The sequence below is a fragment of the Chelonoidis abingdonii genome, chromosome 15, assembly GCF_003597395.2.
Source record: "Chelonoidis abingdonii isolate Lonesome George chromosome 15, CheloAbing_2.0, whole genome shotgun sequence".
NCBI classification, from domain to species: Eukaryota; Metazoa; Chordata; order Testudines; family Testudinidae; genus Chelonoidis; species Chelonoidis abingdonii.
The window spans coordinates 28,673,736-28,696,538 of record NC_133783.1 but is presented as its reverse complement, the minus strand read 5'-3'; the positions used below and the strand labels follow the sequence as shown (position 1 = coordinate 28,696,538).

Below are 22,803 nucleotides of genomic sequence, written 5' to 3'. Positions count from 1 at the left end.
AAAATTGATGAAGGTCATAGTGAAAGCTTTATCCCCCTAAGACAAGTTTAAAGAAAGATGCTTTGTAATAGCAGAGAAAAGGCTATTTGTTTTATTTTTTTCTGTGATTGTGAGTCATTCATTACCCATCTGTCTTATGACACCTCTTAATGTCAAGGCAGGCCCCAAAATACTAATGTGCCAGGAGGATAAAACAGCTAAGCAACTTCAATTCAATAGAAAAAATAAAAGCCAATTTGTTCTTTGTCAATTTTCTCTGATTTTCGAAGTCAGGAAATGGTTTAGTATTGTTAGTCATTAGTTGGAAGTAAAATATCAACTATTCAAAAATGTATTAAAATTGTTTTATTTTTAATAAGGGGAGAGAATTCCTCTTTACATTTTAGCAAACCTGTACGGCCTTTTTCTCTTCTATTTTTGTTTCTAAGGATTAAGTTTAATTTTCAACTTTTTTATAAAACAAACATTATATTGCAAAATCCATTAACATTAACTTTATTTTCTGTTCTAGTCTCTTTTTTATGTTCTAGATAAATAGAATTCTATGCACAGTTATTTTAATTAATTTCCATAACAACCTATATGCATGCATTTAGAGAGAGAGAGAGAGAGGGGTTGTAATGGAAATATACATATATGTATACACATCATATATATATACACATCTCTAAATAACATGTATGCATTACTGTATATATATTAGTAACATGTTTACTTTTAAAAACTGCTATTAAATTATTTTCCCTTAATAAGTAAAGAGAAAAATCTTCAGATTTTGGCTAAATTTTGGCTAAATTTTATCTATTTATTTTCCCCCTTTCGCAGCTTAGTTTAAATTTCCACATTTTTATATATATGCATACGTTCAGGGTCCAGTTATATGTGGAATGGACTAGCATATATACGGATTAAAGTTGAATCCCATGTATGGTGATTTTGCTATCTCTCTCTCTCTCTCACACACACGCACACACTTCGGCCTTTAGTGGGAAACTCCCCATTCTCCACACCCTCAAAGCAGAGAGGATATTTAAATAAATATTAGAAAAAGCATTGTAAGGAAGAAGTACTGGAGGAAATTTTAGTTGGAGGCTTTATATAGGGGTCAGCAACCTCTGGTACGCAGCTCGCCAGGGTAAGCACCCTGGCAGGCCACGACAGTTCGTTTACCTGCCGCGTCAGCAGGTTCGGCCGATTGTGGCTCCCACTGGCTATGGTTCGCCATCCCAGGCCAATGAGGGTGGCGGGAAGCCGCAGCCAGCACATCTCTCGCCCATACCGCTTCCCACCACCCCCACTGGCCTGGGATGGCAAACCATGGCCAGTGGGAGCTGCGATCTGCTGAACCTGCCGACGTGGGAGGTAAACAAACTGACCTCACCCGCCAGAGTGCTTACTCTGGCGAGCCACGTGCCAGAGGTTGCTGATCCCTGTTTTGTATTATATTATCACAGTCAATATCTGGACTCCATTGTGCTAAATGTCACACAAACTCACATGATGTATGAAGTGTAGTCATAGCTTTGTTGGCCCCAGGATATCAGAGAGACAAGGGGGGTAAGATAATATCTTTTACTGCACTATGTAACAGTGGTAGGGTGTGTCTGTAGTCTTTAAACTGTTCCGGCCCTGGTAATGGGCAGTATCCCAGGGATTCTTCCCAGGAGGCAGTGCCTTCTTGGTCTGTTCTGGCTCCAGATCTCCAGCTGGGGCTCTGAACAGCTCAGATCTCTTTCTGAGGGTTATCACTGTCCAATTGTAGGACATTTCCCTAGTGGCGTATGGGGGGACCAAGACCTGGCCACTACTCCAGGTCCCAGCCCAGGTACCCTAAGAATAGCAGCCATGTTCCACTGTGTTCCTTTAATGAAATAGCTTTCAATTCCCCAAGCCACTTCCCTGAGGCTTCACCCTTATGTCAGGACTTTCCTATATTCAAGGCCCAGCAGCCAGCCAGGAGCTCTCTCTCACTTTCCTGGCCCCTGCCAGAACTGAGCTGTCCATGGTGCCGCATTTCCCTTTGGCCAGCCAGGAGCACCAACTGCACTCCTCTGCCTCAAACAAGGAACTGTCTGTCTCTGGCTCTGCAGTTCCTTTTTATATGTTCCTCTTGGGCATCGTTTGGCTGCTCCTTGCAGCCTCTCTGATTAGCTAGCCCTTTGTAGCCTTTCTTGGTTGCTCAGAGGACTTAGCTCCATTGGTTCTTTCCTTGGACAAATGTGGCAGGATTCTGAGGCTTCCAGCAGGGGGCCTCTGGAACTAGTCCACCCCGTCACAGACCAACTTCTGTGAGAGAGACAGAGCTATTCATCATATTTGGAGTTGTATGCAGTGGTCAGACAGTTATAGATGGTGAAACTGGTGGTGATAATATTTCATTTCTTTTCTACTTCCAGAGCAAATGCAAGAAACAAAGCATTATCCCCAAAGGTCTCACTATCTGTTACCCTCCGACCACTACATACAACTCTGATTATGCCAAACAGCTCTGTCTCTCACCAACAGAAGTTGATCCAATGAAAGATTATTACCTCACCATCTTGTCTCTAAAACTCATACAATGACATTTTCAATTATTAATACATTGACAATGGTAGCTGTTGGAATTGGGCAATTTCAGGACCTTCTGAGGGAATAAACTATGTTGACAAATCACCACTTTTCTATGATCTGGTGATATATTACAGGATTTTTTTGTACGTCTATTGATTAGAGCTGGTCTAAATTTTTCTATGGTCAGACTAGGTTTACATTGGAAAATGCGGGTTTGCAAAAATCATAACCTTTTTCTGGAATGTACCAATTCCATCTAAATGTCCATGGGAAATTATCAAAATATTTCATTATGATAATGACAGTTAAAATATTTAGATTATTCTATTCTATGCTATTATAACAGTCAACATGATAAAGTTGAAACAAAATGATTCAATAAGATCAAAATGAAATATTTTGGAATATTCCTTTTTCTGAAAAAACTCAGAGGTATATTGACTTTTCATCAAAATTTGGGACAAAATCAAATTTTGAAGTATCAGAATTTACCATAGGCTGAAAATCAGAAAATCCATTTTTCAGCCAGCTCTACTATTGATACAGTGGATCCTAAATAGCCTCTCTCCTTGCCTTATCTGTGAGGAATTTGCAGGTTACTTTGAGACACTTGAATTGAGACACTTTGCTGAGACACTTGAATTGAGACACTTTGCTGAGTCCCTAAGTGACGGGGAGTTCCTGAGGGGACAAAATGAAACCATCTCTGTTCAAGTTTCACCCAGTGCTGCTCAGTGAACTCCTTGAAATACGGCGTGTGCTTCATTGTACCCATATTCCTCCTAACTTTCTAATGAAATTGCCAAACTTTGCAAGTTACGATACCGTCCTTTGTAATGTGAACACCTGAACCACACACATCACTGATGTCCTTAATACTAAATACACAGAATACCAAAGAGATTCCTGATGACAACAAAGCTTCAAGCAATATCAACCTCAGATGTAAATCTCAGAACACTAAAGAAATTAAAGTTTCAGAATATCACCTTAGAAGAAATTTCAAAATGACTTGACAACAAATGATGGGAGGTGTGAGCAATCAGGATTAATTCGTCCTAAAATCACTGGATGCCTGATTAGGGCTAGATTGTGTGTAGTCTTACTCCCCCAGAGCAGAGAACAGACACTGCCCAGCCATTGTGTTCCCGGGCACACAAATTGGAAAAATCCATCATGGACAGCAATATTAGTCTCCACCTGTCTTGAGTGTGCTCCTTCAGCTGAGCATGAAGACTAGCCAGCCCGTTCTCTAGACAGATTAATGAGCTCAACTGGATTGCATTAGGACCACCAGATTGGCTGGCCCACTTGATTGTCTGAAGGATGCCAGCAGGCCTGTTTTTAAGTTCAGCAGCAGCTGCAATTACTCATACCCCTGCTTTGTGTTCAGCCTTGCCACCCAGCTTTATTCTTTCCTATTCCAGTCCACTTCAGCCTTGCTTCCTCCTGCCTCCGGCTCCAACCCTGACTCCAACTTCAACTCTGATCCTTGACTCCAGGCCCTGGCTCCCGACTCCTGCTCCAACCGCTGGCCCCATTTGTGACACCACCAAAGAAAACTACTGGGGAAATATGAGGGTGCTGCTATTGCCTTAATCCCCATCCACAATGGCTACCAGAGCTAGGCCAGCAAAGGGATATGCATACTGACCTCTGTGAAAGGGCATAACAGAAGCTGCTAAGATCTATGCTCCCCTATGTTAGTGGAAGCATTGCGCCTTGCTAAGGCACAATGGGTCTGAGAATGGCTGCCAGTATTTAGCACCTCTTCAGCCCTTCCATGTAACCCCAAATCTTGCCCTGATGTTGTAAAATCCATGGAAGACAGACTGTGTCTTTCTCTGTGTTCTGTATAGAGTTCAACCCAGCAATGGTATTAATCAAATAATGTATAGTAATAATAAATAAATATTGGTACTATTAACCTGAATTTTAATAGTACTCTCTTTACAGATCTTAAACATACAATGGGCTAGATCTTAAGCTGGCATAAATTAGCCCAACCTAATCGACTTCAAAGGAGCTAGACTGATTAACATCAACTGAAGGTCTTTTCCATTTTGTGTTTGGATTTTTTGCAAAGGGATAGCACAGACAGGGCACATTAAATATGACATATAAGTACAGCCTTAAAATTTCAGTGCTTCACAGTGTTAAAAAAAACTACTATGTACAGTATTTAACTATACCTGATTTATGTGGAACTCTGTCAAAATATTATCATTAGCTTTTAATGTGCCTTGGAAACATTCTCTCAGAACACCACTCCTTGAGCATTTGGAGTGTATGTTCTTCTCCTTAATATTCTAAACATTAACAATTAAAATTAAACACTTCTGACAGAATATCTTTGGCTTTTATTGTCCTCAGTGTACCATTTGGTCACCAGTGTTAATGAACCTCCTTGATTACACAAAAAGATATTAACCATCAGAAAAGCTAACAAGTCAAAAATGTGCACAGTTCTGTCAATCAAGAGCTTCACCAGGGAACAGTGATAAGAAATCAGTGGCAGAAATAAACTTTATCCCCAGATCACTCAAGCTCAGTTCAAATACTGCATTTCCAAAAAGGGCTACTGATCAACTGTGTTGTTTTGTAGAACACTAGTATGTCACATAAATTGGAAACTCACAATGACTGCAAATCAAGGAAATGACAAGCTTGCAAAGTTGTGTTTTGTTTTCTTTTTAAGCCATAGATCTGTTCCAAATGGAGGCAGTCATGGTTTTGCATCCTGCCTATTCTTTTTATCATCCGTGCCATGAAGCCAGATAACTTCTCATAAAAAAGAAGCTGTATTGTTGATTTGTCAGCCTGGGGAAAAATCATTTGAAATGCAGCCTACGTTCATGGTGACAAAGAACAGGCTGGGATAAAAAATTTATGTGAGCTACTGCTGTGCGAGACTCATAATAATCTCCTTTGTTGCTCAGAGGGTTAGGTCACATATGAGGGTTAAAGATTTTTCCCTCTTGGGTGAAGTGTATTAACAAAATCATTTGCTTACCGGAGGATCCTGATCTTCAGCTGAAACTGTAGTGATAACAGTGCCCTTGATTGCATCAGGAGCAACCATTCCCCTGTAGAGAGCATTGCTAAATACTGGGGAGTAATCATTCATATCCTGCAAAATATAATTAAGAGTTTAGTTTTCAAGTTGAAACAAGATTATGGACCTATCCACAATTGTTCTTTCAAACTATACCTATTCACTCCCTTCCCATTAGAGAACCCATTTGCCACTGTCAGCCTTTCCATACTCTCAATTCTATTACTATCACACAAGCCTGGCACCCAAGAGGAAGATGCCAAATTTTCAATACAATATTATTGTGTGAAGGATCAATGTAAAGTAATTGTACTTCAGAAAACAGTCTGTCACCCAAGTAAATAAAGCGTCCAGTGACTGCAGAGATTCTTATGACAGTTGTTTTTCAAGCAATGTCCCACAATATGGCTTTGTTAATTTTCTAAACTGGATGAGCTTGCTCTTTCCTGAAAGTGCTTTTTACACTATATGTGACAAAATGACAAGAAAATACAGCTTACTATAAACACCTTATGAGAGCCTAAATTATGCTTTTCATAGTGACCTATGTATTGTGAAGGATAATTTTATGTTAGACTTGTTGGGTTTTTTTGAAGCAAAGGTACGTTATATTGAGGGAGGCAGTAAAAAGAAAATAAAAATATAAAGCAAAGTTCAACCACGCTCAGCTGAAGGACCACTAATAACTGCCATATCAGGAGCCAAATACATTTTGAAGCTTCTCTCCAGCAATACTGTAATTTGTTAATAGGAACAATCATTTACCTTGATAGTGTGATCTATCCTGAAATAATATGTACTGCATAAATAACACAATCAGGATCAAGGCCCACTAAATTTAGCTTTTTTTTTTAATTTAAACATGTGCAATTTTAAACCACATTTTTTACTTTTCATTTAATGTCTGTTTTATCCATAACCTTTTATCCATATCAACTCAGAGTAGCCTCAATGATGAAGCCCAGCTGTGAACTCCCAGAGGGAACTGGCCACCTGTCTGTGGGCCAAATGTGAGACAGAGCTCTATTGGCAGGTCAGGGCATAAACAGATATATAAACTCTCCCTGCTGGTCCACATGGGGCCCAATGGCTTTCAAGAGCCCCTCTTGCCAGTACCTAGATCAGGTGATGCCTAATTCCCTTCCTCCTCCCCACCATTAAAAGGAGGGGGGAACCCTTAGAAGATCCACACCCTCTTTCTTGCTGCTTGACCAGACAAACTCCTCCCCACCTTTGAGGCTGTGGGGGTTGAATTTTGCAAATTGTTCTATTAAAATAGATCAGAATTCCTTACATTGGATTATGGGGATAGAAATGGGTGCCTTCAAATTTGCTGACCTTTTCCAGCTGGACATTTTACTTCATCTGACAAGGTAAAATGGAAGACACATCTTCAAAGTGATGCCAAGTTTGACAAAAATTAAGGCCTTCTCTACCTTGCCCCAAAAGGCTCAGTGAGTCATCCCTTTCTCCCAGGTCCACACTCTTAAAAGAGCCAATACTCTAGTCCAAAAAAATACCCCCTTCCTCCCACCTTTGAGATTGTGGGCAGTGCGGAATGCTGCAAACAAGTATATTGGAATGTAAAATGCTAAGGGTTAAAAGAGAACTAGCAGCATAGGCCATGAGTAACACATATCCAGCTTGCTTCTAAAACATGGTGTGCTGGCTGGCATGGTAGCTCATCCTCTTTTCCTAGTGCTCAGTGGCACGGTAGGCATAGATCTTAGCTTGCTGTTTGTGGCGGTTAGAGAGTAGGGAGGAAAAGACACTTCCTATACTGTGTTCTGCTCCACACAAACCCACCAACTGCTCCTTTGCAGCACAGGGAAGGATTCTCCCCTTTCACTGGAAGACTGGCTTTGTTTCAGAGGCCTAATAATCTTTTGGGCATATTTATGGAATATTTAAGGTAAGCTACACACATAAGAGAAGATTTTGTTTTTAATTGGGAAAATTATATGTGGATCTGTCAACCATAACAATGTTGCTTTAAAACATCTCTATTGTTTTCAGATAATACATGACAAGTTCAGCATTCTCTGAAGTTTTTGTCATCTTCTGTATGTTTTTATGTGTCCTTAGTGACTGAAAATCAGAGACTTAAGACAGAAATGTCAGAAAGAGAAATCTTGTTTAAGGATGATATAGAACATCCACTGCTATGGGAAATGAAAAAGAAACCATATTTATATATTTATTTTTCTAAGGTATTTGAATCAGCACCAAACGAATATGCACATAAAGTCAATAGTAAGGCAGAGGGACATTGTCTTTACACCAAGACAAATTTTACACAAGAACTTTTCCTAGTAAATCTCACGTGTTTGTGCTGAATTAAATGTCCTCTCCCACTTGGCAGCAAGATATTTTGGTGATTTATGGACAGATAAGAAAAAGGGTTATCTGTCTCCCCCACACTTTACAACAGTCAAAACTGCCTGCTCATTTTACATATTAGACACTAGGCTTCCAGTTTGGGGTTTAGGTTAAAATAAAAAATAATTGATATCCACATAAAAATCACTATGGAGTTTCAGCAGAACTGACAGTGTGTACTCAAAAAAGGTCCAGGAGTGGAACAATGGGTGTGAGGGTATGTGTACTTTTCTTTAAATTTGTGGCATAAATCAAGGCAGGAAGTAGCTGGTAGAAGTTCTAGGCAGAAACTCTGCATGTGAAATGGAGAGAGAGAGAGAGAGAGAGAGAGACGGAGAGAGTAGCTTTAGTGATAATACTGTTTTTCTTATTCTAATAAAGTTCCTTTTCAGTATCAAAAGAAATTGACTTTACAGCAATTTATTATTTTCAGTTCAACCTCTCTAACCACTCAGTGACAGACGTTAAGGTGGCAATTTTGCAAACAGACTCCAAGGAGAAGCAGCCGAACTTGAATTAATATGCAAACTAGATACCATTAACTTGGGTTTGAACAGAGTCTGGGAATGGCTCGGTCATTATACTAATTGAATCTATTTCCCCATGTTAAAATATCCTCACACCTTCCTGTCAACTGTCCAAAATGGGCCATCTTGATTATTACTTCAAAAGTTTTTCTTCTCTGCTGCTAATAGCTTCTTTTAATTAATTAGCCTCTTAGAGTTGGTATGGGTACTTCCACCTTTTTATGTTCTCTGTATGTATTTATATCTTCTTACTGTAAGTTCCATTCTACGCATCCGATGATGTTGGCTGTAGCCCATGAAAGCTTACGCTCAAATAAATTTGTTAGTCTCTAAGGTGCCACAAGTACTCTTATTATTTTCACAGTTTCTTTGTTTGTATTGACAGTGATGTATAGTAAAACTTCAGTCTCTCCCTACATTATAACTTGGTATAGTTAATACTACTTGTCGTTAGCATTTATAAACACTAAAAAGCATCAATGATGTTATAAAGAAACAAAAAATGTTTTTAATTATTTTTATTATTTCTGGTGAAAAATGTCAATATGCGGAATTCAGTCTGCATCTGATTTTTGTTTAAACATGGGAGCTGACCATAGTCTTCATTTCTAATACTGCAGATCTGGGCCAAGATATTCAAAGACTAAGTGCTTAACTTACACTCCTGACTCCAAATTTAGGCACATAAATAAAGTGGCCTAATTTTCAAAAGGGCAGAAGCTGTCAAGGAACCATGGCTTCATGGGACCATGAGCAAGGTAGGGATAGCTGGAGTGAAGCATACTCCAGACACACACCCTACTTGCCTCAACATGCCCCTTCACCAGGGGCTGTGGGGAAGGAGGTGAAGGAGCTGGTTATGAAGTTACTTATCTTACCATAATGTCAAGTATCAGAGGGGTAGCCGTGTTAGTCTGATCTGTAAAAGCAGCAAAGAGAGTCCTGTGGCGCCTTGTAGACTAACAGATGTATTGGAGCATGAGCTTTTGTGGGTGAATATCCACTTAGTCCTTATAATAGTGGTGGTTCTTAAAGATGTATTGTCCAGATGTATTCCACGCGCACCCACGATCAGAATCTTTTGGTCAGCTTCTCAAGGAAGCTGCCCATGCTGCCTGAGCCCTAATAAAATAAATCCTAATCTGAGCTGTGGGATATAAATTGACTAATTTATAACAGAGTCTAATATAGACCGACATTGACTTTGATAGTCTCTGCAATGAAATGACCTGGCCCTATCAATATGTCTGCATATACTAAGAAGAGGCTTGAAAGACTCAAAATGATCTACCAGAAGTTTTAAAGTAAATAATTAGCTAGTGCTCTAAGGACGCAAAATATATGTAATCTAGGGTGACTAGACAGCAAGTGTGAAAAATCGGGACAGGGGGTGGAGGGTAATAGAGGGTAATAGAAGGGTAAGAAAAAGATCCAAAAATTGGGACTGTCCCTATAAAATTGGGACATCTGGTCACCCTAATGTAATCCAGCCTCCCCTTCACTGGTATGTGGTTTGACAGAAAACAGATAAGTATCTTTGGTTCAAATGAAAGCCAGTAACTACCTTAGGTAATAATTTGGGATGGAGCCTACAGGTGACCTCATCCCAATGAAAAATTGAATATGGAAGGCCTGCCATAAGAGCCTTATTTTCCCAAATCTTCTTACTGATGTAATTGCTACAAAAATGCTGAATTTATGGATAAATGTAGCAATGAGTAAGTTGCCAAAGGCTCAGATAGGGATCCCATCAAACTCTATAGGGCCACACTGCGGGTCAAGAGAGGGTAAGTCTCCTCAACTTGGGGGAAAACAAATGCAAAGCCCTTTAGGAATTCAGCCACCATAGGGTGGGAGAAAACTGTGCAACTCTAGATTAGGGAGAGGGGTGAGATGTGCTGATATAGCTGTTAAATGCACTCAAGTAGAACTAAGAGACAATTCTGAGTTCTTGAAAATCAACAAGTAGTCCAGGATATCTGGGATTTGGGTTTTTATAGGGGGAAAGGGACATTGCTCATCCCACTACCACATGGCAGTACATGTAAGCCTGGTGGAATCCTTCCCGTTCAATCAATAAAAATGTCTTGAAGATCTAAAGGACATGATCTCTCTATATCTGTCATCCATCTAGAATGTGAGGTGGAAGAAAGATGGATTCAGATGCAGGATGCTCCCATCTTCTTGGGAGATCAAGTCCAAGAGAGGAGGTAAGTGTTTTGGAGGGTATGTCGATAGGCTCATCAGACCCAAGTACCAAAACTGAATTAGCCACATTGGAGCTCCTGCCTGATCTTTCTCAAAAGCACAGGGACCCAGCAGGATGGGTGCATATTATCTGGGTGCATATCAGCAGGATGGATGCATATTATCCGTAAAATGAAGAACGCATCTGCTAGAAAACCAAGCAGAATTTGGGTAATTTCTTGTTCTCATCTTTGTAAACAGGTCTACTGATGGCTGACCTCATTCCTGGGAGATGTTTTATACTATGGACTTTCTGATAGTCAGCTTGTAGTCCATGGGGAACTGTCTGCTCAGGCAGTCTGTTGGGACATTTTGTAGGCCTTGGAGATGGTGTAGTATTACTGGTGAGACTTGTTGGTGGATACTCCAATTCCTGAACCAAACATCCTGCTAGTACAGGAGTTATGAAATAGCTCTTACTCATTTGTTTATATAAATCATAGCTGTCATGTTGTGTGTCATAATTTGAATTGCAAGTCCTTGAATCATTGGGAGAAAGTATGAAGGCTCAATGAACTGCCCCAAGTGCTAATAGGCTTACGTGCAACCTCTTTTCCTTGTGGGTCAATCAGCACTGAACTTCATGGCAGTTGAGCTAAGCTCCCCATCGTACAAGGGATGCATCAGTCACAAGGAGTTTGGTGGGAAGAACAAACCAACCTTGCACACATGACTGGGATCTTTCCACCAATTCATGAAGGGAAGGTTATTGAGGGGAACTAGCACTGACTTGATAGGGTGTCCATTTGGTATATACACCAATTTCAGACAGACTTGCATACAGCGTAAGTGAAGTTTAGCATGCTGCATGACAAATCTACATGAGGCCACGTGCCTGGGGAAACTCAAACAGGTTCTCACTGAGGTATATGACTGATTCTGTAGCTTGTTAATGAGGATTGTCATAGATTTGAGGCAGGTAAACTTGAGGCAGTTAAGCTCTGGCTGTGGGGGAACCTATCACCAGAAAAATTCCTAAGGTGTATAATCCTTCTACAAAGGTTTTTCATATTGATTCATTTAATAGCTATGTGTGAATAAATTGGGCAAAACAAGTTATAGGATTCTTCACAAATATTACACAACAGAAGTCAAAGCATAATAAAGGAACAAGTTTTCTCCTTATCATAGCTCCATTTTATGTGCTGTTTCTTGTTTTGTTTCACATTGCTTGCATTCAACAGAATATGAAAGGAGCAGGAAAGGACATTTATTTCCCATAGTTCCCCTGTGCAAAGGGTAAAAAGTATGCTGACAGTGCAATTCAGGAGAAAGTTCATATACCCTCATTTAGCAGAATGTATAGTAGCTACCCCTGGAACTATTCCACATAGCTAAATGAGGACTGATCCATGGATTTCTTGAAGCCATCTCTATTGCTAACCCAGTTGTCATCTTAGCTCTAGCATGATCTGTTCCCTCCCTTCCCCATCCCTTAAAGTCATAAAGTCATGTTTACAAGGATTAAAGGAGTCTTTTCTACAAATATCTCTCTAAAAACTAATACTGGCATTGCTGGAAAGAAAAGAGAAAATGCTAAACACAATGGTAAGTAAACCAGGACAATCATCTTGGAGTGGGGATGAGGAGAACGGAAGTACTACAGAGAAAAGGCATTAAAACTGAAAATCAGTTTAAAAAAAAGATTGAAAAAGGTAAGACGATTACTAATTAAAATACACTAATGGTCAATAAGGTACTCACAAACAGCTAGTGGTCAATTGAGAGGGAAGATAAATACTATGCAGGATAGAAATATTTGAGTTAGGGGGATACCAGAAGATGAGTCTGAAAACCTAACTGTATTTCCAGAGATATTAATAAATATTTTAACAAGGGTGACCCCATGACACCCTTTATGTCTGCCTCCAACAGAACTTCAGCAATATAAATGTACAATATTTAGATAGGTAACATAACTTCTTCCCCCAGTTTGAAAGAAAGGGAAAGAAGTAAATAATTAGAATTCAAAGTATTAGATCTGCATCCTGGGCTGCATCTAAACTGTTCTCAGCACAACCGAGTGAGATAGGGGTTAAAGATAGTTATAAGGCCAACCACCTTTGCAGCTCCTGGATCCTGTACCAACTGGGGATTGGATTAGTCCCTGTTATAAATTAGAGCAGCCCCAGTTTCTCCAATTTACTCCTGGCATTCTAAGGGGATGTTTCGATAACTACAGATCCAAGGCTTAAGGTAGCACAAAAGCCATATCTCTCTTTCCTCTTATACCTATACCCCCTGTGCTAGTGATTGGGAGGGAGGATGGCTTCCCCATGGTAACTTGGGAGAGGTAAGGGGTAGTAAAGGGAGTGTCCTTAGTCTGCTAGTTAAGCCAGCATTACAGCTGTTTTCCATTACTAGATGGGTGCAGAGCAGTCATAGTGGGGAATGGAATCTGGCCATAGATATATATATTCCCTTTTTCCTCCCTACCCCAGCAAACCAGTGATACAGTTCATGACTGTAAACATGTTTTTTCTTTACTGCTAAGATGTAAAGTACCCTGAACTCTTATGTGTTCTGACTGTTGCTAACCAAAGATAATTTGATCTAGCATGTTTTGCTATAAAGTTTATGAATTTTTTAAGGACAATGTAAATAAAAATTCAGGAGCACGTTTCTCACTACATATATTAATACAAACAACAGTGACTCAAGATGACACTTCAGTAATAATATAATATAAATATCTCACAAAAGCTCCTTTATAAAAGTGCTATTTTAGCCAACAAGTACAACTATGCTATTCGACTTGCACGCACCAAAACCATTTGGCATTTGCCCCTCAGTCCACTAGAAGATACTCCTGAGAAGTCAGATTAAAGGTGCTGTGTGATAAAAATCATTGTTAGTCTACCCTCCCCAACACTACACAAAAGCAAACACAGTTTCCAGTAATCTTAATTTTTAGCTCACTGAAACACAATTAACCATTAATATAAAAGAAAGTTTATAAACCTTAGTTTATATACCATGACTATCATCACAGTATTTCAATTTCAGGCTTTATATTACCTGACTTATTCCCAAAGAACACTGATTATTTTTGAAAGTAGCTTCAACAAAAGGCAGTAAAATCAGGTGTCAATAAATAATTCAAAAGGGAGGAATTCCTGTAAATAAAATACAACATAATCATTAAGGATTCTATTGATTTAGCTAGACTGTTAAATGAACTGTATTCTTGAGATGTCTTTTGCTCTGGTCGAAATTTTCAGAGCTGTATACAGGGGAAGTCTATATCAAATGCAGTTCTGTCAGGGTCTTCTTTTTATTGCAAAGAAAAAGTACTTGTCCCAATGGATTTTAAAAATCTACAAAGTTGTGCTTTACTCTTCTATGTCTGATCTGCTGACAATATTGTTCGCTAACCTAAGTAGGAATAGCTTCTGAAATATTATACACTCATGGTTTTTAAATGATGAAATCAAATTTTTAAAAAAGAGCTTGTAAACATATTTCTAGAGTTTTTCCCTACTACTTTAAGACAGTGTATTGTGAGATTATCTGTTGATATGAAAGTTTCCGGTCAACTATATCAAATGGGAAATCATTGAGGCCTCACTATAAAAAAACAAGACTGAACAACAACTGAGCTAGTAAATGTGCATTATGGATCTACAACTTCTTTTGCAACTTCCTATCTTTTTATCATGCATGAAATAAACAGGAAAATGTGTATTCAAATGCTAGTGATCTCCTTCCACTAACACTAAAATATATATAATGCCACAAAAGGGAGGAGGAAGGGGAGGGAAGAGTTGCTGTCACCGAAAGGTCATTTATGTGCCAAATTCTCCAGTCTAAAAAAACACTTTTAATTTAAAAAAAAACAACAACCCTGCATGCGTTTAATTTCCTGCAATGATTTTGTTTTATACCTCTGTCAGTTCAGGGCATTTGTACATTAACAGAGCTGGTTGCATGCATCTCTGTTGCATGCAATTGTCTGATAACCCCCTACTGTTCAGGGCTATCCTAACTTCCAAACAGCAGTTTGACACATCTCCAGTAATGTTCCTCAGGAGCCTTCTTCTATAGAAAGAGGGCTTTGTTTTTTTGTTATGTTTTTGAGATTTTGTAAAATTAATATTTCCTAACATCCTCAAACCAAAGGATGATGTGCCTTAACACTTTATTATACAGAATATTTTGGCTCTGCAATCAGCTGTCCCCCTAACTGCCAGCTCAGAAATTAAAATACTTTAAAAATGGAATACTTAAATGAGCAACTTTCATTAAAATGTGCTTAAGTGGGTAGAAACCAAATGGAATTCAGTTTCTGTCACAGGACCTTATTCGACCATTTAATGAGTTTTCATAAATAATAACGAAGACTACCTTTTTAGGGCATAATAGTATATATGCTTCTCTTTCCTCCATGGCCTACTTTTATTGTAGGTCATAGCACAGGGTGAGGAGAGCAGCATTTGGGCCCTTGCTACTTCCCCTACTATGCTTTCTGGTGGGCAGTGGGTGGAGCTTGTGAGGATGAAGAAGCTGCATAAGGTTTAGGGCTGACACAAATTTCTTGCCCCTTGCACAATGGGGGAGCCAGGGATGAGACTGACTCGCAAGCTCATCCTTGCTCTTCTGCTGAAGCAGTGCAACTATGTGCTGACCATTACTGAGAGCATCTGGCAAACCCACAATTAAGCCCACACAATGCAACATTTAATTACAGTAGAACCTCAGAATTACAAACACCAGAGTTATGAACCAACTAGTCAACCACACACTTCATTTGGAACCAGAAGTAAGCAATCAGACAGCAGCAGATGGGGTGGGGGAAAGAAAATACAGTACACTACAGTACTGTGTTAAACATAAACTACTAAAAAATAAAGGGAAAGTTTAAAAAAATTGACAAGGTAAGGGAACTGTTTCTGCACTTGTTTCATTTAAATGAAGAGGGTTAAAAGTAGCATTTCTCTTCTGCATAATAAAGTTTCAGAGCTGTATTAAGTCATTATAAAACTGTAAACTTCTGAAAGAATAACCGTAATGTTTTGTTCAGACTTACGAACATTTCAGAGTTACAAACAACCTCTATTTCCAAGGTGTTCATATATCTCTGAGGCTCTATTGTAGTTCTTCATTATCTGTTATGTAAATAGCATATCAGATAAAAAATATATTATTCTAATACACCTTTGTGTGTGATGAGTACTTTACAAATGCAGCAAATAAGTATCTTTTACTGAAATGTATTCTGCTCAGAAGTCATTTGACAAAAAAGGTAAATCTTATCACTGTAAACCAGTGCACTTAGCTTATCGATCATCATATTTTAAATAATGTATTCTAATGAATACATCTTTGAATTTTATCAGCATTCTGTAAAATTCACTGCATATTACTGGGACAAATGACAAATATTTACAAAAGCGGTTTGTAAAAAGCAACAGAGTGTCCTGTGGCACCTTGTAGACTAACAGATGTGTTGGAGCATAAGCTTATGCTCCAACACATCTGTTAGTCTACAAGGTGCCACAGGACTCTTCGTTGCTTTTTACAGATCCAGACTAACTTGGCTACCCCTCTGATACAAAGGGGTTTGATTGATCTCCTACTAGTTTATTAGATAATCTAAAGAGCTAAATAATAACAATCCAATTTACTTTTTCTGATGGGTTATGCGAAGACAGGTTAACCAGTTTCCATTATTTCCAGATCATATGACAACAATCAAGAGTATTAATAAACAGAAACATATTATGAAATTATTGTGTATCATTGTGTAATGATCTCACATTAACAGGCACCAATTCTCCAGCAGGAAAAAAAGCTGATTGTAATAATCACAGATTGAAGATTTTTTAATCCTTCAAAAGGACATTTTCTATTCTGTATATGTACAAAGAGAACAGTCTTACTTATTAGTATATTAATTTAAAATTATTTTCTAAAGCATCCATCTTCCAAATGTTGGGAGGTTGTATCAAAAATGTTTGTTTAAACAAACATTAGGAAAAAAAGAAAATTATCCAGAAAGGAGGAGGCAATGGAAAAGGAAAGAGATATACTGACAAATACAGCATAGCCTTGCAGTAAGTCTTGAAAAGACACGAGGGCCATACTCAGGCGAAGTTCCACAGGCAGAATGCCAGAACCATGAAGAGAGTTCCCTTAACCAATTCATACAGAGCTTCAGGAAGAAACCCAGTCAACCGCAACTGTCTTGAAGGGACATGGGGGTGAGGAATGGTCACTCAAGTACCTCGGGCCTATGGCCTCCATTCAACAAAGCAAAGCAGATAGACCTATTCCAACCCCCCAGTAAAGCTAAAGAAGATATTCTCATTAATATTAGTGGACTTTAGATTGGGCACTTAAGCATAAAGGAGGTGATTAGCTTTCAGGAAGTGATTAAGTCTCACTGAAGTTAACACTTACATATGAAGATTTCCTTCAGAGTAGAGCATGTTCATTTATCTTTCAAACTAGGTCATAAAACTTTGTTCCAGAACTTTTCACTCTTTCTCAAGTTGTCTTCAGCAAACTCTGATCACCTTTGATCATCTTGTGTTTCAGTATGGCTTTCAGAAACATCTTGAGTTTCAGGTTACTCTTCTAGTCCATGTTAAGTTTTTGAACTAGTATGAGCCTCAAGTTCTTCTGCAATTCCTCAAATGTTATGTATCCTGCTTACTTTACTTGCTTGATATGATTCTTTTTTTGCTGTTTTGCTAAAGTTGGTAAGTCTGTCTCCTACCTTTTTGCACTGACAATGCACTGTATTGTGCTGCAGTTTTCATAATATGGCACCAATTCAGGGAAGCATTCCTATTCAAGACAGGATGTAGCACAAGCTTAACTTTAAGTTTGCATTTAAGTCCCACAGGAATCAATAAGACTTGAGGACAGACTTGAAGTTAAGCACGTGCAATTAAGTGCTGTCCTGAATGTGGATGAACTTAAAAACATACCTAACTGCTTTTGTGAACCAAGGACTGTGTACTTGGGGCTGATTTTCACAAGCAACTCTACTGGAGAGGTAGGAGCTTAGGAATTTTTGAATACTGTGCCCATTGAGAAATGCCTAATTAAAACCAAGATATTATTTTGATTTGGCTCTCAATAATGGGATAACCTTATTACTTTTTTCTGTCATGTACACAGCAATAAGAAGATACAATGGCAGATTTTCAGTTCCAGTCAAATATCTATAAACTTTTGTTGGCAACTGCATATTTTCCTTCATTTAGCAAGCCCTATTTGCCAAAACTAAAAAGAGGTGAACACCACCACATTGTACCGGGGTGATGAAGAGTATCAATATTTCCATCACAAACACTTCCTAATGGACTACTGTTAACATCTGGAGAAGTCTCTGTTACAGAGACAATAACCAGGATCTTCAGCTTTCAAACAAGCTCACTTTAACCTTTTAGCTAGATGAGAAGTATTACCAGCTTAAATCACCAGTCACTTCAAATTTGCCTACACAGTTCTGTGGAGGGGCTTACAGCAGCAATAAGGACCGCATTCTAATCTTAGGTTTCAGAGCGGTAGCCATGTTAGTCTGTATCAGCAAAAACAATGAGGAATCCTTGTGGCACCTTAGAACCTAACAAATTTATTTGCACATAAGTTTTTGTGGGCTAGAACCCACTTCATCAGATGCATGGAGTGGAAAATACAGTAGCAGGTATATATATTCATAGTACATGAAAAGTTGGGAGTTGCCTTACCAAGTGGGGGGGTCAGTCTAATGAGACAATTCAACAAACCGTAGAATACCAAGAGAGGAAAAATCACTTTTGTAGTGGTAATGAGGGTGGTTCATTTCAAACAGTTGACAAGAAGGTGTGAGTAACAGTAGGGGGAAAGTTTCTACGCAAAAGAATAAATGGACACAAATCTGACATCAGGAATTATAACATTCAAAAACCAGTGGGAGAACACTTCAACCTCCCTGGTCACTCAATAACAGACTTAAGAGTGGCAATTCTTCAACAAAAAAACTTCAAAAACAGACTCCAACGTGAAACTGCCAAACTGGAATTAATTTGCAAACTGGATGGTATCAAATTATGCCTGACTAAAGACTGGGAGTGGATGGGTAATTACAAAAACTAATTTTACCATACTAATTTCCCCCTACTTAGCAAAAATATAACCCCCCCTAAACTCCCAAGAAACAAACTCAGAGTCCCTGCTCACCCCCCCATTATCCACCTTCACAAGGCTCTGACTCTTCACAAGCCAGAGAGGGAAAAAAAGGGGCTCAGTGAACAAATTCATTCTATTATCAACCAAGGAAGGGAGTGAATTCCAAAGACAGAAGTGCCCTTACAGAGAACATCCAACATTTGCACATGAAGTTTGGTTTCCCGTTAGCACCAGAAGTAGTATGCATTTACTGGCCTTGTTTCCTGTATGCCTAGGGCTGGTGCAAGGAAGTTTCACGTCCTAGGCAAAACTTTCACCTTGCACCCCCCCGCAGATAACGCCCCCACACAGCAGCTAACTCAGCCCCCCACCTGGGGAGCCCCCCCCCCAGCAGCTACTCCCCACCACCACGACAGCTAACCCCTCTCCCCTCGACCCCCCCCATGGCAACTAACCCTGCCTGGGGAGACTCCCCCCCATCCCCCTGTGGCAGCTAACTCTGCCTGGGGAGACCTTCCCAATCCCCCCTGCCACGGCAGCTAACCCTGCCCTCCGCCCCCAGCAGCTAACCTGCCTGGAGCAAGACCTTCATTTTATTTTTTTTTTTTATCTATCGAATAGGGCAGCTAACCCTGCCTGGAGAGACTTCCCCCCTCCCCCCAGCAGCTAACCCTGACTGGGAAGACCTCCTGCGGAAGCTAACTCTGCCTGGGGAGACCTCCCACCGCGGAAGCTAGCCTGAGTAGCCCACCCCAGCTCACCTTGGCTCCGTCTCCTCCACTGAGCACGTCAGCGCTGCTCTAATTCTCCTCCCTGCCGAGGCTTGCGGTGCTGATTGGAGGAGACTTAGAGCTGGGCTGTGTGCTCAGCGGAGGAGGCAGAGCGGAGGTGAGCTGGGGCAGGGAGCGGTTCCCCTGTGCGCACCCCCCTCGTTATTGCGGGCAGCCCTCTCCACGCGCCCCCCCCAGCCAGTTTACCTCCACCTCCTCACCTGAGGGGCTTTTAGGCACACCCAACCACTAGGCGCCCTAGGCAGCTGCCTAGTTTGCCTAAATGGTTGCACCGGCCCTGTGTATGCCAGCAATGTATGAAGCAGGGGATCAGCAGCATTAGCAGCCCATAACTCTCATGCCACCAGAGGTCTGTAACCAACCATCATTGCCCCAAAAGTAGTCAGGGCTGGGTGGGAGATACACTATTTCACACATCTTCCAGCTAACTGTCACTGATACATCTTATATGGAATCTAAGCTATAATTCAAAGCTGCCTTTTCCTGATGAAACCTCAGGGAAAGGGGGTAGCAGTACAGTTGCTGCTCCTTCTAAGGAGTGAATCTCTTCCCTGTAGCAGTTGTCCCCATGTGTCACCATTGTATATACAAAATGCGGAAACCTCTCTCCATTGAGTTAATGCCAAAACTTCCATTGACTTCAACAGGGCCAGAGCTTCACTTAAAATCTCTGCTTGTAAGTACAGTACTATATGAAATGGTCAGAATCATAAAATGGAATAATCATTTCATGCTTTCTATAATGAGACTCTCTGGGAAGGACTAGCTTTATATTTTAGTAAGTGGTTTCTACTTTGCAGGCATTTTCTAGGAAAGCACAGTTTGATTTGAATAAGCAAAGACACTCAGACTATATACTAAAGTTTGCATGATAAAATAGCTGGCACTGTTATATGATTATTAATTCATTTTCAGTACACTTGCCATATAAATTTGATTTACAGTAGAAGAAATAATTATGTTTAGGTCTGATCATTTGAAATTCTGACATTGCACTGGTGTGTGCCTGTCAGATAGCTGAACTTCCCCCAGGGCCGGTGCAACCATTTAGGCGTAGGGAGCTGGGACTTGAGGGGTGCCATTTTCCTCGGCAGCAATCGCAGTGGCCGGATCTTCGGCCACCCCGGTCGCCTCCAGCATTTAGGCGGAGGGAGCTGGGGCAGGGGAGTAAAGGGAGGGCCACCTGCAACAAGTAAGGGGGGGGGGGAACACAGGGTAACTCCCCGCCCCAGCTCATCCCTGCCCCGCCTCCTCCCTGAGCACGCCATGGCTACTTCGCTTCTCCTGCCTCCCAGGCTTGTGGCGCCAATCAGCTTAGGTGCTGCAAGTCTAGTAGGCAGGAGAAGTGAAGCAGCAATGGCGTGCTTGGGGTGCTCGTGTGGAGCAGGGGTGAGCTGGGGTGGGGAGCTGCCGAGGGCGGGGGGCACCTCAGGGCACGAGTGCGGAGAGGGACACAAGGTGGAAATTTCACCTAGGGCGCGAAACATCCTTGCACCAGCCCTGACTTCCCCAGGGCTATATTTTTATTATTAAATGTTTATATAGCACCATACCTTTGTATGGTATTTATGAAATTCCCCCTACTTCCTGTTTTTGGTGAGAATCAGAATCACCACAAGGACTCTCTGGCTTATAGTTTTTCCTTATTCCTCAACAGAAAGCTTCTCGGCTCTCTGAGCTAAGAGGTAAAAACATTATCTAAAAGTTGTATCTAAATTCCTTTACTGAAATTAACTGTTTAGCGGTACTGTATACCTTTAAGATGTTCCCCTTTTTAGGTTCAGGAATCACATCAGTCATCCTGCAGTACAATTCAGAACTTGTAGCAAGGCTTCCAAGGATCATTTAAATTCTTCTCTAAAATCTTTGGGTGTGTTTCATGATTGTATTATTCCAGTTCTACAGTGATGTGATTTAACTGAAGAAGATGGAGTTACTTCAGTATACAACTGGAGTAATGCAATGGTAAATCAGGCCCTTAGTTGAAAATCATCTCTAGCTGCTGCAGAAGTATCTGAAAATCTGTTTTATGTTTATGTATTAGCTATGTTAACTCATCTGCATGGCCTGAGGTTAGAGGATTTATGTGGTGAGGCAGGAAAATATCTAGGGTGAATAACTTTAGGACCTTTGTAAAATACTAGTGCTCTTATGACAGTGCCCCAAAACTAATAAGTAGAATTGAGACTTTGGAATTTGTCTTTAAACAGCAATAATTGCTTAATTTCACATTGACTTTAGAGAGGTTGTGCATAACTAGGGCTTTCTGTTGGAGCTAAATGTTCCAGTTTTTCAACTATGTTTGATGTTCATTAATCCATATATTTTATTTTAATATAAATGTGTTGTTAAAATAATTGAAATGGTTTCTCCTCTCATTCACACTTGTTTTGCACAAGTGTAATTCCCAGGATTTCAATGGAGCCACTTTATACTTCTTTAATGATAGGAAAATCAGGACTATTTAAATTTATGTTTAATGCATTGCTTACATATAAATGTGTAATCAAAGGAGTAATTCCTTGTGTGAAAACAATTGAAAATTATTCTTTCCAAAAAAAGAAAACAAACAAACAAGGCCACTTAGAATAACACTTGCATGTTTACAATGTAGCTAACACAACTATTTTGATTATTATCCTAGCATTTCCATTGCTACTATGACAATTATATTTGTGAAAAGAAAATAAATATCAAAGAAGCAATAAATCTGTAAATATAGCGGCAATATGGAGACGAGACAAAATATCCAACTGTGCAAAATGTATTGCAATTTTTTCTGTAAATTGGTCTGAATCATGGAGCTTTGTATACCACCAAAACCAACATGCATTACAATAATTCTTCAGTAACTCTACGCAATTTCCCCCCTGCACAGATATAAAGCATTAAAATCTGTGAACTGCAGCTAGCTAAATCTTGTTATTTATACCAGATCTTCTGTTGTTTTGGGCACCCCAAGTACAAATGCCATTTATACAAATATTTAACAGAGTCATTAGACTCTGGGGAGAAAATTATCCTTTGGAAGTATGAGAAAGAACTAAAAAAAATGTGTTTCAATAAATTGTTATTTCAGAAACTTCGAAACCATAGCTCCATTACTGTAAGATGCTGAAACGACTCTGAAGAA

The 22,803-nt window shown here is 39.9% G+C and overlaps 1 protein-coding gene across 1 annotated transcript in view; it reads right to left on the bottom strand.

The window, feature by feature from the left end:
* PCDH15 (protocadherin related 15) overlaps nt 1-22,803 on the bottom strand; it is a 1,383,724-nt gene that overhangs the window by 188,723 nt on the left and 1,172,198 nt on the right. The window contains exon 24 of the mRNA XM_075072657.1: nt 5,567-5,683. Coding sequence (XP_074928758.1) covers nt 5,567-5,683 — 117 coding nt within the window. The remainder of the gene's footprint in view (nt 1-5,566; nt 5,684-22,803) is intronic.